At 43.3% G+C, this 16412-nt stretch overlaps 1 protein-coding gene across 3 annotated transcripts in view; it reads left to right on the top strand.

The window, feature by feature from the left end:
* The window catches only part of VPS13A (vacuolar protein sorting 13 homolog A), a 181084-nt gene that overhangs the window by 25953 nt on the left and 138719 nt on the right, over positions 1–16412 (top strand). For all 3 annotated transcript variants that reach the window (XR_005456591.1, XM_038769429.1, XM_038769430.1), the window contains exons 6-14: positions 273–379; positions 554–613; positions 1853–1912; positions 2146–2226; positions 3952–4009; positions 5162–5289; positions 5492–5598; positions 5771–5942; positions 9050–9112. Coding sequence is in view for 2 of the 3 variants with exons in the window: in XM_038769429.1 (XP_038625357.1) it covers positions 273–379; positions 554–613; positions 1853–1912; positions 2146–2226; positions 3952–4009; positions 5162–5289; positions 5492–5598; positions 5771–5942; positions 9050–9112 (836 nt within the window). In the remaining variant the exon portion in view is untranslated. The remainder of the gene's footprint in view (positions 1–272; positions 380–553; positions 614–1852; positions 1913–2145; positions 2227–3951; positions 4010–5161; positions 5290–5491; positions 5599–5770; positions 5943–9049; positions 9113–16412) is intronic.

Raw genomic sequence — 16412 nt, 5'->3', positions numbered from 1 at the left:
ATGTTACACAGCTGACAACTGGCAGAGCAGGGATTTGAACCCATGACCTCTGACTCCAAAGCCCATGCTCTTTCCACTGAGCCACACTGCTTCTCAAGGGCTTAGGTACTTTGTGTAAGGAGGTCAGAATAATTATTTGAAGTCGGGTGGATGTTGCCTGTGAGTTGACTAATCATTATCCAACTGTGCAGGTGAATAGAGACTGTGTAACATGATGCGGATGTTTGTGAAATATATTGTTCATGCTAATAATATATATTTATAACTTGTAGAAAATCCACAAGAGAAACAGGATACTTTTTTTGAAAAATTAGTCACTAAAATCATCAAAAATCTTCAGGTTAAGATCTCCAGCATTCACATCCGCTATGAAGATGATGTAAGTGTTTTTATGTTTATGTGGTGTTTCCTCTATATTCTCAAGAAAAATTGAGGTAGTTTTATGCTTGGAACAATAAAGCAGAAGCGTAGACTATGCTAGAAATATATGTGCACAGAGAACAGTAATTTGTTCCCTTTGACAAAATCTCATTTTTTTTCCCTTTTTCTTTAGATTACCAGTCATGAAAATCCGCTGTCATTTGGAATTTCCCTGGAAAATCTCAGTTTGCAGGTACTTTGTTTAACAAGAGCAGATTAATCCATTAAATTTAGTATTTGTTTAATATATCCAGGCCAATATAAAAAAATCTCTATTCTCTAGTTTTCCTGCTTGGAACAGAAATGGATTTAGAAAGGTAGATATCAGAAGCCAAGAATTGGCCAGTGGTTCCGATGACTTTAAAGAAGGCAGGGGCCATCAACTTTTATAGAATCTGAATCCTTGCAGTTCTAGGTTTCACCTCTGTCACATACTTCGCCCTCATACATTCCCTCTCCTCCATCCATCTGGGCCCTCCCCTAATTTGCCCAAGATGCAGAAGAACTGGCAATTTGCACGGCTGTAGGATGATGTGATGGCCAACTATTGGTAGCTTGTTAATGAAGTGATAACAGCCTTAACAATCGAGAGTTAGAATGAAAAAAAAATAGTCGATTGAAAATAGCTTAAACTTGTGCATCTACGTAAAATGCCCATTACTTTGGGCTAGAGACCAAAAAACAAGTAATTGTGTACGTGGCATTCAAAAAGCAGTGTGGTCTGGTGGATACAGCATGGGCCTGGGGGCCAGAGGATCAGGGTTTTAATCCCAGCTCTGCAGCATGGCTCAGTGGAAAGAGCATGGGCTTGGGAGTCAGAGGTCATGGGTTCTAATCCTTGCTCTGCCACTTATCAGATGTGTGACTTTGAGCAAGCCACTTAACTTCTCTGTGCCTCAATTACCTCATCTGTAAAATGGGGATTAAGACTGTGAGCCCCACGTGGGACAACTTGATTACCATGTACCTACCCCAGTGCTTAGAACAGTGCTTGGCACATAGTAAGTGCTTAACAAAGGCCATCATTATTTGCCTGCTGTGTGACCATGGGCAAGCCACTTAACTTCTCTGTTTCCTTAACTGCTAAACTGAGATGCGATACCCATTCCCCTTCCTGCTTAGACAGTGAGCCCTGTGTGGGACCGGGATTGTGCCTGACCTGATTAACTTGTATCTACCCAGCACTTTGAACAGTGCTTGACACATAGTAAGAGCTTAGCAAATACCATAAAAAAATTTGTTACATTGATGCGTCAAGAAAATGAGGGTAGCTTTTACTCAAGTTAAAATTTAGATCAGGGCAGTGTGATCGCACCCTTGATGATTACTCTGTGAAATCTGAGGAGTAATGATGTCAAAATGTATAATTCTTAACCTCTATAAGAGCAAGTGTTTTGTTTCACTCCAATTTTTAAACTCTTTCCCTCTTCAGACAGCAGATCAATACTGGAATCCATGTCTATATGATGAAGATGCCAAGTTGTTCTATAAGGTAAAATTTAGGAATACAGACTTCCTACATAGCCAGAGAAAGGATGCCAGGATTCTTTTATTTTGAGAAAGGAAAAGAAGATAGAGAAGAAAAAGTAATAATGAGTTGTGATCATTTGATTATTTGTTAAGCAGGATACTTAAAGCCCACAGCACATTTTGTCTTCATTGAAAACACATGAACATGAAACATCAGCTGAATTGAAACCTTTTCCTAACCTGGTCTATTTGCAGCTCATCCGACTGGATAACTTTTGTGCCTATTGGAATGTAAAGTCACAGTTGTTTTACCATGGTGATTATCATGATTCTTTGGTAAGTATAGTTTCCTATGAAATGAGCAACAACATATACCTATTTTGTGTTATAAGATTTTTATCATCATCATCAATCGTATTTATTGAGCGCTTACTATGTGCAGAGCACTGTACTAAGCGCTTGGGAAGTACAAGTTGGCAACATATAGAGACAGTCCCTACCCAACAGTGGGCTCATAAGTGCCATTGCCTGAATTTAGATTAGCTGTGCATCTTCTCAGCGCCGGGTACTTCTCGACGGCTTCTTAACGTCCCCCTCTCCATCCCTCGTCCCCCTCTCCATCCTCCCGTCTTACCTCCTTCCCTTCCCCACAGCACCTGTATATATGTATATATGGTTGTACATATTTATTACTCTATTTATTTATTTATTTTACTTGTACATTTCTATCCTACTTATTTTATTTTGTTGGTATGTTTGGTTCTGTTCTCTGTCTCCCCCTTTTAGACTGTGAGCCCACTGTTGGGTAGGGACTGTCTCTATGTGATGCCAATTTGTACTTCCCAAGCGCTTAGTACAGTGCTCTGCACATAGTAAGCGCTCAATAAATACGATTGATTGATTGATTGATTGATTGATTAACATCCCACCTATCCTTGGGCTGGAACCATTTCCTTGGGGTCAAGACAGCTTGTCAGCATTCTAGTTCACCTAAGGGCTGTTTGCCTTCCAACCCAGACAGCCTTGGGATCCCAGATTCGGGGAGGATAGTGATGACAATGATAATCATATTTGTTAAGCACTTACTTACTCTGTGTCAAGCACTGGGGTAGATACCAGTTAATCAGGTTGGACACAGCCCCTGTCCCACATGGGCCTCACAGTCTAAGTAGGAGGGAGAGCAGGTAGTGAATCCCCATTTACAGTTGAGGAACCTGAGGCCCAAAGAAACGAAGTGACTTGCTTCGGAGGTCTTCCGCCTCCCAGGCCTGGCCTCTTTCCACTCGGCCACTCTTCTTCCCTGTTCAGATGTACAGCTCCTGTAGAGTTCTCTGCTTTTCCCGGTTGGGTCCGAGGATGTTCCCCTCTCCCTCTTTCATTGTGAATATGGGTCCTCTCCCAGAAGCACAATGGAAAAAAGAGGAGAACTGATCACTGATCCAGATGGACAGCAGCTGAAGTTACTCGGGAGCCTGGAGGACAGGCAAGAAATAGATGTTTGCAGTACCAGTCAGTCAGTTGCATTTCTTGAGTGCTTACTCTGTGCAGAGCACTGTACTAAGCACATGGGAGAGTACAATATAACAAGAAAACAGACACATTCCCTGCCCACAATGAGCTTACAATCTAGAGGGAGTAAAGTCCCTGGCACATAGGAAGCATGTCACAACTGCCATAGTGATTATTACTGGGCCTTATAAAAGATTAAGTTCAATTCTCCCTTATTTTAAGAGTGTGTAAATTCAGATTTATATGATAAGGGAGGGAGGGACACTGTGTCAAACGGGAGCATAGAGGTGATTAGTGTAAGTTTACAATACTTGTCTATGTAGCCTGAAAGGACTGAATTTAGGTGTTCTTCAGAGAAGGGAAAATCAAGATCATTCTTTTCAGTGACTATTTTTTGGTTTACCATTACAAAGCTGCTGAGCTTCTGGTTAAAATACTGATTTTTAAAAGTTTTGACTACAGGATGTCCCTTTTCTTGTCCTTTGCATGGCATTATTTTGAAATATGTAGATTGACATTTATTGTAAATTAAAATCATTTTTCTTTGAATAGAGAATGTTAGAGGATGGCATTGCCAGCAAAAACGTGACTCCAGAAGGCTATAATTTTGGTGAGTAGTAACAATGCTTCTTTGCTTTATCAATGCTTTAATGACTTAGCAGAACAAATTTTAATGGATGCAATTAATATCAGTGAACTGATTCCTCATTTCCATTTCATGGTAATTTTATTCTGCATAGTACAGAGTTTGGGAGAGTGGGGAAATAACCTTGTAGATTGTCAAATGGTGCCTGATGATAAATAATAAATCTAGGTCCCTAAATAGCGCATTTTCCATATGTGGCCAGATGGGGAAAGTGGTTTGAAATCTCATTACAGGTATCCTGGTATTTTCAGTGTACATAATATACCATAGGCCAAAGATGAAGTTCCTTATGGCCAGAGAATGTCTACCAATTCTCCTAAGCTTTTAGTACACTGCTGTGCAGACAGTAAGCACTCAATAAATACTACTGATTGATTTCTTCTTTGAAAATTGAGCTACCTGGGAGTGGCGATCTGAAGACAGTGCATTGGAATGCCATGCTGTATCTTAGTGTACTTACATTCTGCAGCATGGGAATGTGACATTGTGGCGTGTTTTGTTACAAATGGATTCTTAAAAAAATTATTTTGTATCACATTGAACATAAATTAGAAATGTATGGTTGCCATGCTCTCTGGAAAAAACTATGCACTGCCATTGCTGGAGGCATTTTAAATGATCCCGAGACTTGCTCCAAAGTGAGAGAGTGGTCAGGCCCTGCTGTTTGAGTTTAACTCAATTATGGTAGCACAGATCTTTATGATGTATAGAGTCATATTATTGTAATGAGTTTTTTTGGCTGTTTAGAGCCTCTTGGTTGGCATTTTGCTGAATTTGTGGGGTTCTTTTGTGATTTAGTTAGCAGTCATTGCGCCCTAGCAAGGTAGCTACAAAGGGAGAGAAAAGAGAACACCCCTCAAAATTAGTTTAAAAAAACACTGCTGTTTTTGATCAGCTGGTGGCTGTTTAAAAGTCCAGGATTGTGCAGGTGATGAGGATTGGAAATGAGAAAATGAGGTGGAAAGAGGAAAGAGAAAGCTGAAAAGCTGAATTTGTGTATAGCTGAATTCTGAACTCTTGTCTACCTTAGGTGTTTTGGAGGGATGGAGGACCCTAGAAAATATAGAAATAACTTACTTGTTTCCACAATTTCTTTCATTTCACATGTTTCTTTAGTATTTCGTCCTATATCAGCCAAAGCCAAACTTAAAATGAATCCGCGAGCTGAGCCTGATTTTTCTTCACCAAAGATGGATTTGGATGTTAAACTAGATGATATAGCCATTGAATTGAATAAGCCACAGGTAACTTTTCAGTTATGACACACTTTAAGGTGTTGGTTGTCTACATTCTAAGAGAATTTTAGATACTTGCAAATTAATTGCAACATATACTGTCCTCCTTACTCTTTTTCTTCAAAGATTGTAATTTTTGAACAGTATAGCCTTTCACTGTAAATAAAACCTATTGTCATACTCAAGAACTTTCTGGCTTTCTCTTCATCAGTACTTCAGTGTCATGGAGCTCCTTGAATCTATTGATATGATGACTCAAAATCTACCATATAGGAAATACAGACCTGATGAACCCGTGCACAATCATGCCAAGAAATGGTAAAGTAACTTAGTTTTTCTTTCAGCATTCACTTTAAGAAATATGAATAGTCATGCGTTCACTGTAGTTTATTCCCTATCCGGGATGTGGTTAATTGGGTGCAAGGCACTGCAAGTTGCCCTACTTGGAGAAAGATTGTGTGGTGTCTTTTTCTTTTTTTCTTCTCACTAGGTGGGGATATGCCATAAGAGGTATTCTTGAAGTAAATATCCGGCCTTCCATGCGCATGTGGTCGTGGAAGTACATTAAACAGCACAGACTAAAAGTGAAGAGGTACAAACACCTGTATAAGAAAAAAATATCAAGCAAAAAGCCAGGTGCAGAAATTCTAATCCCTTTGGAGGTCAGTGTTTTAAACAATTAGTCATTTGCAAGGGAATTTTAAAGTTGTTCGGATATTTATGGCAACAAATTAAGTTACTGTAGATCCAATACGTAATTTTGTTGCATTTCATGTCTGGTTGTCTATTTAAAGCACATGCTTGGAGCCTAATGCCTCTTAGATGAGTGCTACATAATGTATTTCAAAGACATAGTAGGTTTGAAGTATTTTGAAAATGTGCCATAGCATTTTTGTACTATCCTCAAGAGGATATTATGTGTTCAAACCAATTCACCTGTTCCATTGAACATATTACTGTGCAGTATCCATTGGCATTTGATTTGATTGGCATTTGATGGCGTGTATACTACCCGGAATTGTGAATACATTGCTATCTGGCTCTGTGTTTCCTTTTCTTCACATTTACTCCACCGTTCTTTCATCCTCATTTTATTTTCTTTACTTGCTTTGCACTCAGTTGCTGCGCAGAGTACTATAAAAAAGCCTTCTTGCATGTTGCGGAATCCTATCTCTTCTTTTCTGGCCCCTAGATCAGCCTTCCTGGATCCTGGCTTCCATCTTCCTTTTTTTTTTTTTTTTAATGGTATTTAAGTACTTACTATGTCTGCAGACATTATACTAAGTGCTGGAGTACGTACAAGGTAATTGTATCCATTGTATTGATGGTGGAGAAGCAGTGTGACCTAGTGGATAGGGCCCAGGCCTGGAGTCAGAAGGTCCTGGGCTTTTAATCCTGGCTCAGCCACTTGTCTGTTGTGTGACCTTGGGCAAGTCACTTCTCTGTGCCTGTTACCTCATCCGTAAAATGGGGATTAATACTGTGAGCCCCATGTGGGATTTGGATTGTGTCCCATCTGATTATATGCTCCAGTGCTTAGTACAGTGCCTGGCATATAGTAAGCACTTAACAGATACCATTTAAGAATTAAAAAAAAAAGGTAATCATGTTGAACACAGTTCTTGCCCACATCCTGTCCCACATAGGGCTCATAGTCTTAATCCCCATTTTACAGATGAGGGAACTGAAGCACAGAGAAGTGAAGTGACTTGCCCAAAGACACAGCAGCCAGGAGGCAGATCTGGGATTAGAACCTAGGTCCTCCGACTCCCCCCTGGTTCTGCGTTCTCTTTTTTCTGTGCTCGGCTACTTTTCCTTCTTCTAGTCTTGCTTCTAGCTCAGTATGCCTACCCATATTTCTTATCTATTTTCTATCCTTAAAGTCATCTTTAGAAATCATGAAGGGACTCTCTAGGCTGACTGGCACTTAGTGTATAGACAGCCCTTTAAAGATGATTAAAGATTAATTTTGGGCTAGGGGGCCAAGGTAGTTCTTTCTGTGATTTATCCATTTTTAAAGGTCGCCACTGTGTACTCTGTAAAGATTTTTAAGCCTCTGATTTTTGAAAGCCTTTGCAGGGAGGTTGTAATGGAAGCAGCGTGGCTCAGTGGAAAGAGCACGGGCTTGGGAGTCAGAGGTCATGGGTTCTAATCCCAGCTTCTCCACTTATCAGCTGTGTGACTTTGGGCAAGTCACTTAATTTCTCTGTGCCTCAGTTACCTCATCTGTCCATGGGAATTAAGACTGTGAACCCCACGTGGGACAACCTGATTACCTTATATCTACCCCAGCACTTAGAACAGTGCTTGGCACATAGTAAGTGCTTAACAAATACCATCATTATCTTCTAGACTGTGAGCCAGTTGTTGGGTAGGGACCGTTTCTATATGTTGCCGACTTGTACTTCCCAAGCACTTAGTACAGTGCTCTGCACACCGTAAGCGCTCAATAAATACGATTGAATGAATGAATGAAACTGGGACTTGATTTCAAAAAATACTGGGAAATTCCAATTTACCAAATCATTTTAAAATTTATAGCTACTTCTAAGAGGAATAACCAAATTGCTTTCTAGCTTTCTCTCCAATGTAAAACCTCTTCAGACTTTTCTGAAGCAATAGAATTTTCTAGGGCAAGGTTGAGTTGACTTCTTCCAGTTTTAGAATTTGGCCACCATCTCCCAAAGGAAAAGCTTTTTTTTCCTGGAAAAAAGCAGAAAGCAAGGGCCTGAGGGGCTTGAGGGCTTGAGAAGCAGCATGACCTAATGAGTAGCGCCTAGGCCTGTGAGTCAGAAGCACCTGGATTCTAATCCCAGCCCCGCTACTTGTCTGTTGGGTGATTTTGGGCAAGTCGCTTCACTTCTCTGGGCCTCGGTGACCTTATCTGTAAAATAGGGATTGACTGTGAGCCCCTTGTGGGACAGGGACTGTGTCCAACCTGATTTGCTTGTATCTACCTCAGCGCTTATTCCAGTGCCTGGCATGTAGTAAACACTTAACAAATACCACATTTGAGGGGTTCAGCCACTAAATAGTAATTATGGTTTTCTGGAACTTATCAAGCTACCAGGCATCAAATTAACACGATGTAGATCATGCATTTCTCTAGCACTCTGAAGGTGGAATGCTGCCTTACTCTCAGATTGACAGACTTATTGATTTTTGTCTGATGAAAAAAGTGTGTGTTGCTGAAAAGACTGATGCAGTAATGATTGTGGTATTTGTTACGTGTTTTCTGTGTGCCAAGCACTGTACTAAGCCCTGTGGTAGATAAAGGTCCCACATGGGGCTCCCAGTGTAAGTAGGGGGGAGAATAGGCATTGAATCCCCATTTTGCAGATGAGGGAACTGAGGCAAAGAGAAGTGAAGTGACTTGCCCAAGGTCACAGAGCAGACAAGTGGTGGAGCTGGGATTAGAACCCACGTGGGCTGCCTCCCGATCTCGGGTGTTTCCATGAAGCCAGACTGATGTGAAGCTATCAGTTCTCTCCACATGGGGCATTTTCTCTGCAGTCAGAGCCCCTGCTAACTCTGTTATTTGTGATCCCGTTTTTGTGACATTCCAGTAGCACAATGTTGGTATTCGAAAAGAGCCACCACATCTTTGCGTGCTGCATGCAAACTTGGTCCATCTGCTCTTTTGGCTTCCCAGAACTTCTTGAAGTTGTCCTTCATTGTGTCCTTTGAAGAGTTTCTGCTGTCATTCCACTTCAGGTCTTTAATGAAAATGACTTGTCAAGGTGATCTATCTTGTATTTTCTACTTCCAGGAATTTGAAAAGACTTTGGATGTTTTCAACATTACTTTGGCAAGGCAACAAGCAGAAGTTGAGGTAAATCCACATGATTCTTCAAATCTAGCAAAAAGACAACATTTAGGGGATGGGATACAGTCAGAATAATAATAGTAATAATAATTGTATTTATCCCTTCAGTTGTGGGGGGCAAAGGAGTAATATCTGGACAAGTTCCAATTGAGTTTTTATTATGATTGAATGACCATAAAGGGCTGGGGCTGTGTCTAAATTGCTTTATATGGTGCTCGTCACAGCACCTCATGCAGGTGGGTACTTAATTGTTAGTAGTAATAGTGGTATTTGTTAAGCCCTTACTGTGTGTCAAGCGCTGTACTAAGCGCTGGGGTAGATAAAAGATATTCAGGTCTCCCATGGAGCTCACATTCTAAGTAGGAGGGAGAACAGGTATTGAATCCCCATTCTGCAGATGAGGCAACTGAGGCACAGGAAAGTTTAGCAACTTGCCCAAGGTGTCACAGCAGACAAGTGGTGAAGCTGGGGTTAGAATTCAGGTTCTCTGACTCCCAGGCCTGTGCTCTTTCCACTAGGCCACACTGCTTATCTTAGTCTTAATTACACTCAGTTCTGCCACAGTGTGTATTTGCAGTACACATTTTGACCACACTGTTGTTAAGGAATTAGGAAACCTTCACCTGACAAAGTGAATCTGTTTGGAAACACATGCCACGGAATTGGAAGCAACAGACTGTGTGCTTGCGTGGTGCTGGAAGGAATGAGTGTTACAGCCCAAGTTTTCCTTAATGTGGAGTTTGGCCAAAACACTGCCTCTGTATTATAGGAGAACTGAGTGTTTTTGTGAATTGATTATCCAGATATTCATACAATATGTTCAGGGTTTTGGCTTCATACTTTCTTGCTGCATATTTTTCGATTATTACCGTGTTTGATAGTACTTCCACCACAGGCAGTATACAAACAGGAAGGAAAGGAAGGAAAGCAACTCATTTTCAATCAATTGTATTCTCTGAGCGCTTACTATGCACAAAGCACTGTACTAATTGCTTGAAAAATGTTGGGGCTTTTTAATGCTATTGCGCACTTACTATGTGCCAGGCACTGTACTAAGTGCTGGGGTAGATACAAGGTTGTTAAAGTGGACACAATCCCTTTTCCTCATGGGGCTCACAGTCTTAATCCCCATTTTACAGATGAAATAACTGAGGCACAGAGAAGTGAAGTGACTTGCCCAAGGCCACACAGCAGGCAAGTGTCAGAGCTGGGATTAGAACCCAGTTCTTTGTGACTCCCAGTCCCATGCTTTTTCCACCAGACCAAGCTGTTTTAGGCAGCCTGGGTAAACACAACCCTACCTCTAGTTACCATGGATATTTAGAAGATAAGTGGTTCCTGATGATGATTATGATGTATTTTGTATTTTTAAACTTGGAATCTTGATCTCAATAATCCATTTCCATTGTTCCAGAGAAAAGTATAAGATATGACACATGGGAGGACTTTATGGTGTTTAAGCACTTACTATGTATCAAGCACTGGGATAGATACAAGGGTATAAGGGTGGACACAGTCCCTGTCCTACATGTGGCTCACAGTCTAAACTGGGGGGAGGAGGGTTTAATTCCCATTTTGCAGATGAAGCAATTGAGGCACAGAGAATGACATGCCCAAAGTCACACAGCAAACAATTTTTATATTGCCTCTTTTAAAAAATATAGAAACTTTAATGTTATGGAATAATAATACTCTGGCTCTATATTTTCTCCAAAGAGAAATTCTGGAAAGAAAAATATAGGAGCATAAGTAACTGTCAGATTCATTCAATCATATTTATAGAGCACTTACTGTGGGCAGAGCACTGTACTAAGTGCTTGGGAAGTACAAGTCAGGTGGAGGGACAGTATTTTTCAACAGACAGCAACAAATGAAGTGGCTTGGCCATTGACATATTTAGTAATTGTGGATTAACCAGTGATTATTTAAGAAAGACATGATGATGTCTCTATTTTGTAAAGTGAGTCCACTCGATCCATTTGTTGATGTACTGATGGTCCTCAGTGCCTATCAACTTTTTCATATAAAGGTTGAGAGACTGCTGAAGAGACCCTGGCCCATTGTTGTTGTTAATAATAATGATAATAACAATAATACAGTAATTGTGGTATTTGTTAAGCACTTGCTATAATAATAATAATAATAATAGTAGTCATCATCATCATGGTATTTAAGTGCTTACTACATGCCAGGCACTGTACTAAGCGCTGGGGTGGATACAAGGATATCGGGTTAGACACAGTCCCTATCCCACATGGGACTCAGTCTCAATCCCCATTTTACAGATGAATCAGTCAATCAATCAATCGTATTTATTGAGCGCTTACTGTGTGCATAGCACTGTACTAAGCGCTTGGGAAGTACAAGTTGGCAACATATATAGACAGTCCCTACCCAACAGTGGGCTCACAGTCTAGAAGGGGGAGACAGAGAACAAAACTAAACATATTAACAAAATAAATAGAATAGATATGTACAAGTAAAATAAACAAATAAATAGAGTAATAAATATGTACAAACATATATACATATATACAGGTGCTTTGGGGAAGGGAAGGAGGTAAGGCGGGTGGGATGGAAAGGGGGGGCGAGGGGGAGAGGAAGGAAGGGGCTCAGTCTGGGAAGGCCTGGAGGAGGTGAGCTCTCAGTAGGGCCTTGAAGGGAGGAAGAGAGCTAGTTTGGCGGTTGGGCAGAGGGAGGGCATTCCAGGCCAGGGGGATGACGTGGGCTGGGGGTCGACAGCGGGACAGGCGAGAACGAGGCACAGTGAGGAGATTAGTGGCAGAGGAGCGGAGGGTGCGGGCTGGGCTGTAGAAGAAGAGAAGGGAGGTGAGGTAGAAGGGGGCGAGGTGATGGAGAGCCTTGAAGCCGAGGGTGAGGAGTTTCTGCCTGATGCGCAGATTGATTGGTAGCCAGTGGAGATTTTTGAGGAGGGGAGAAGTAACTGAGGCACAGAAGAGTGAATTGATTTGCCCAAGGTCACATAGCAGACAAGTGGCGGAGTCAGGATTAGAACTCATGACCTTCAGACTCCCAGGCCTGTGCTCTATCCACTATACCATATATGCCAAGCACTGTACTAAGTGCTGGGGCAAATGCAAGATAATTAGGTTGGACCCAGCCCCTATCCCACATGGGGTTCACAGTCTAATGGGGAGGGAGGACAGGTTTCACCCCCCATTTTACGGATGAGGAAACTGAGGCCCAGAGAAGCTAAGTGACTTGTCTAAGGTCACGCTACACTAGGCAAATGGCAGAACTAGGATTAGAACCCAGGTCCTCTGACTCTCAGGACCATGCTCTTTCTACTGAGCTATGCTGCTCCTCATTGTTCTATTTCCATCCAAATGGTCACCACACAGCTTAAGACTTGACTTCTATATCAGCCCTCTCACTGGTTTCTCTTCTCCAGTGTCCACCCTCTCCAGTTCATATTTCAGTCTGCTGCCAGAAGCATTTTTCTAAAATGTCATTCTGCTTGCCACTCCCCATGCACCCTTCCAAAATGTTCACTGGCCACCTGTTCCTCTCACCGTTAAGCAGAAACTCCTATTGGCTTTAGCACTCTGCACCTGTTTCTCATTCATCTGTTCTTCTCCCACTCCTTACTAGCTCTCCTTCTTTCTTCCTCTCAAGCTAAACTACTCACTGCGCCTTGCTCTTTTCTTGCTGGCCTCCAAATTCTTGCTCATACCCTGGTGCCTGCCTGGACTGCTTTCCCGCTTCCAAGTTCACCAGACCACAGCTCTCCCCATTTTCAAAGCCCCTTTGAAATCACATCTCCTGGAGGCCTTCCCTGGTTCATTCTTCTTCTTCTCTCAAGGTAATAATCCCCAGCTACCATCTCAGCACTCTTGTGCCCATTATGCACTTTTGTACCGGTAGCATTGCCATATTTATCAACTCTGAGAAGCAATGTGGTCCAGGTGGAAGTGCACGGGCCTGGGAGTCAGAGATCCTGGGGCCTAATGCAGCCTCGATCACTTCATTCAGCTGTATTTATTAAGCGCTTACCATGTGCCTCTGTTCTAAGTGCTTGGGAGAGTGCAGTATAACAATAAGCAGCCACATTCCCTGCCCACAACGAGCTTACAGTCTAGAGGAGGAGACAGACATTAATATAAATAAATTACATATATGTACATTAAGTGCTGTGGGGCTGGGAGGGGGTTGAATAAAGGGGGTGATGCAGAAGGGAGTGAGAGAAGAGGAAAGGAGGGTTCAGTCAGGGTAGGCCTCTTGGAGATGTGCCTTCAGTAAGGCTTTGAATAGGGGAGGGTAATTGTTGGAATTGTGGAGGAAGGGCGTTGCAGGCCAGAGGGTGGATGTGGGCGAGGGGTCAGCAGTGAGATAGATGAGATAGAGGTGTTGCCGTCTGCCTCCCTGTCCCTGTTCGGGCGCCATTTGTTGCCGTCTGCCTCCACGCGTCCGGCGCAGCGGGGAGACGGGCACTCGCAATGAAAGAACGCAGGCCAGGCGAGTCTCAAGGTGGACAAGGAGACTGTTTATTCAGCACACTGTGGAGGATTTTATACAGTGAGGAGCCTCAAGGGAGTCAGGGGACAGGCGGATGACTGCAAGTTTCTCAGCAAGGCTGAGCTTATCAGCAAGGCTGAATTTATCAGCAAGATTGAGCTCATCAGCAAGACTGAGCTCATCACCAAGGCTAAGGTTATCAGCAAGGCTGAGCTCATGCCTAGATCTGCACGTTCCCATTCTCAGAACAGCGTCAAGTTATTCATCTAGCAGTCTGACTTCCTTCATTGCTCCTTGTAAGTCTTCCTGTGAGCACAGAAGGCCAGGTGGCCTGGCTTACTACCTAGGCCCAGATGTTAGGTCTGCCACAAGTCCCCCTTTTTGTTTTTGAAACAATTGCAAAGCATGGAGTTGAGTAAGAAGCGGGCGAAGGAAAACAGATAGCCATCGGGCAAGGCAGGGCAGGCAAAACAGGGCCAAGATCAACAAAATAATATATGGGAGACTATGAAGCAGCATTGAGAGCCAATTAAAAGGATTAACCGCCTCAAGGGCAGAAATGATCGGTGAAGCAATATCGGCAGGAATGGTCAAGGGAGGGGTATTTTGCATAGCATTGGAGAGTAAGGCAAGGTGTGACAAATCAAGGGAGACATTTGAAGAATGCCAGGCTCCTTGGAGCCGATTTCGGATCGCAGACCACGAAAATCCGGGAAATGTGGCATTATAATAATATGGGGTCACACAGATATGAGGGTAACGATAATCACAACGTTGAAAAGAAAGTTGAGTGCGAGTAGCAAGGAGGGAGACATTGACAAGTGCCTCTTCTCCTGGTCCTTCCCATGGAATTGCATCCCCCCCTACAAGGCCAGAAGCATTAGTGAGAATATCTCCCACTGGGTCCTGCCACGTAACTGGCCGCACCCACGGAGGGTACGGAACAAAAGTCCAATAGTCCTCAGTAATCACAACAGTGGAGGAGGCGAGAATCAGGAAAGCGATCATCATTTTTAGGAACTTTGCTGCTGATCCTCCAGAGGAAGGGTCACGGAGTCTGTATCCTGGTTCTCTGTCAGCTCCTGAAGTATGCAGGGTGAGGGAGGGTGTGCTGTAGAAAGGACGCGGCGTATGTTCTTTGTAGGTATCCAGATCGGGCGGTCCTCAGTTTCTGGAAAGACACAAGCATACCCTCGGCCCCATGTTAATAAGGGATCTGGCCCTCGCCACTGTCGCGTGAGAGGGTCCTTCCATTTTACTCTTTCGGGGTGTTCTTTAGTGTCCCTGCCACCCCATTTTTCAGCAGGGGTGAGACCTTTGTCATCCATAGTTAAAAAATTAAGGGTATATATAGCAGATTGTAATTGTCTATGGGGAGAGGTCAGTTCATCTCCCCCTTTTTGTTTTTCCAAAAAAGCTTTGAGCCAACGATGACGGTTTTCGACAATGGCTTGACCCGTGGGATTGTATGGAATACCCGTAACATGGCGAATAGCAAAAATATTACAGAAAGACCGGAACGCTTTAGAAGTGTTTGCGGGGCCATTGTCGGTTTTCAATACCTGTGGAATTCCCATAAAGGCAAAAGCAAGAAACAAATGATCCATAACATGTTTGGCTGATTCACCAGTGTGAGCCGATGCAAAAGTAAATAATGTACAGGTATCAACAGTAACATGAATAAAAGCCAATCTGCCAAAGGGAGGGTAATGCGTGACGTCCATTTGCCACAGCTTTCTTGGTGCAAGACCACGGGGATTCGTGGCTTCAGAGGCTGCGGGTAATGTAGTAACACAGGAGGTACAAGCTTTCACAATAGCCCCCGCGCTTTCCCGAGAAATGCCAAATTGACGGCGCAACATTCCTGCCCCTTGGTGGAAGCGCCGGTGGGCTTGCGAGGCTGCGGCTGTAGCATCTAAAGGGAGAAGAGCCGGAGCCAACAGTGGTGCAACAAAATTAATCGCCTTTGGTGCGCCAGCAATTTCCCTTGTAAGTAGGTCTGCACAAGCATTACCTTCAACCAATGGTCCGGGGAGGGACGAATGCGCCCTAATATGAGAAATATAAAAACGATGAGAACGAGCGCGAATCGTTGCTTGAAGTTCCTCAGGTGTTATAATCAAGTGTCCCACCACGGGGAGGTCGAGGCCAGCGGAGCCGCTAGTGGCTCGCTGCAATTCGCCGATGGTGGACAGTTGTCGGGAGAAGTCAGAGCCTGTTCCTTCGGAACAGCTGCGCGTTGCAGAGAGATTGCTGCCCCTATTGTTGTTGGGGCCTGGGGCCGGCCCCTGCGTCCGTTTCCCGGCACAGGGCTGCCATTATTTGAGAACACCGAGCGGCATTCAGAAGCCCAGTGGCGTCCTTTTTTGCATTTTGGGCATACTGAGGCTGGTAGCAGTCTGGAAAAGTTCTGTCGTGAGCTACGACAATCCTTCGCCAAATGTCCGCTCTTTCCACAGTGAAAGCACACCATGTCTGCCTTAGTTTGTCTTTGCATTGCTGCGGCCATTAGATTAGCATTGAAAGAGGCTGTCCCTACATCCTGACATCGGCGTACCATGTCAGTGATGGACAAGGTCCGTTTGCCCCCAGCTAAGGCACGCTTGCAGTCTTGGTTAGCATTGTCATAAGCCAGCTGTCTTAATAAAATAACTCCCGCCGCATTATCACTGACGCTGCGCTGGATAGCCATCGTCAGGCGGCTGACAAATTGTTCAAATGGTTCTGACGGTCCTTGTAATATTTTTGTAAAACTGGAGTTTTGTTCTCCTTTCGCCGGGAGCTTTTGCCATGCAGCTTTCCCCGCTATCATTATTTGTTGATATGCTTG

The sequence above is a fragment of the Tachyglossus aculeatus genome, chromosome X4 (assembly GCF_015852505.1).
Source record: "Tachyglossus aculeatus isolate mTacAcu1 chromosome X4, mTacAcu1.pri, whole genome shotgun sequence".
In the NCBI taxonomy this organism is placed as follows: domain Eukaryota; kingdom Metazoa; phylum Chordata; class Mammalia; order Monotremata; family Tachyglossidae; genus Tachyglossus; species Tachyglossus aculeatus.
This window is presented reverse-complemented; position numbering and strand designations above follow the sequence as displayed.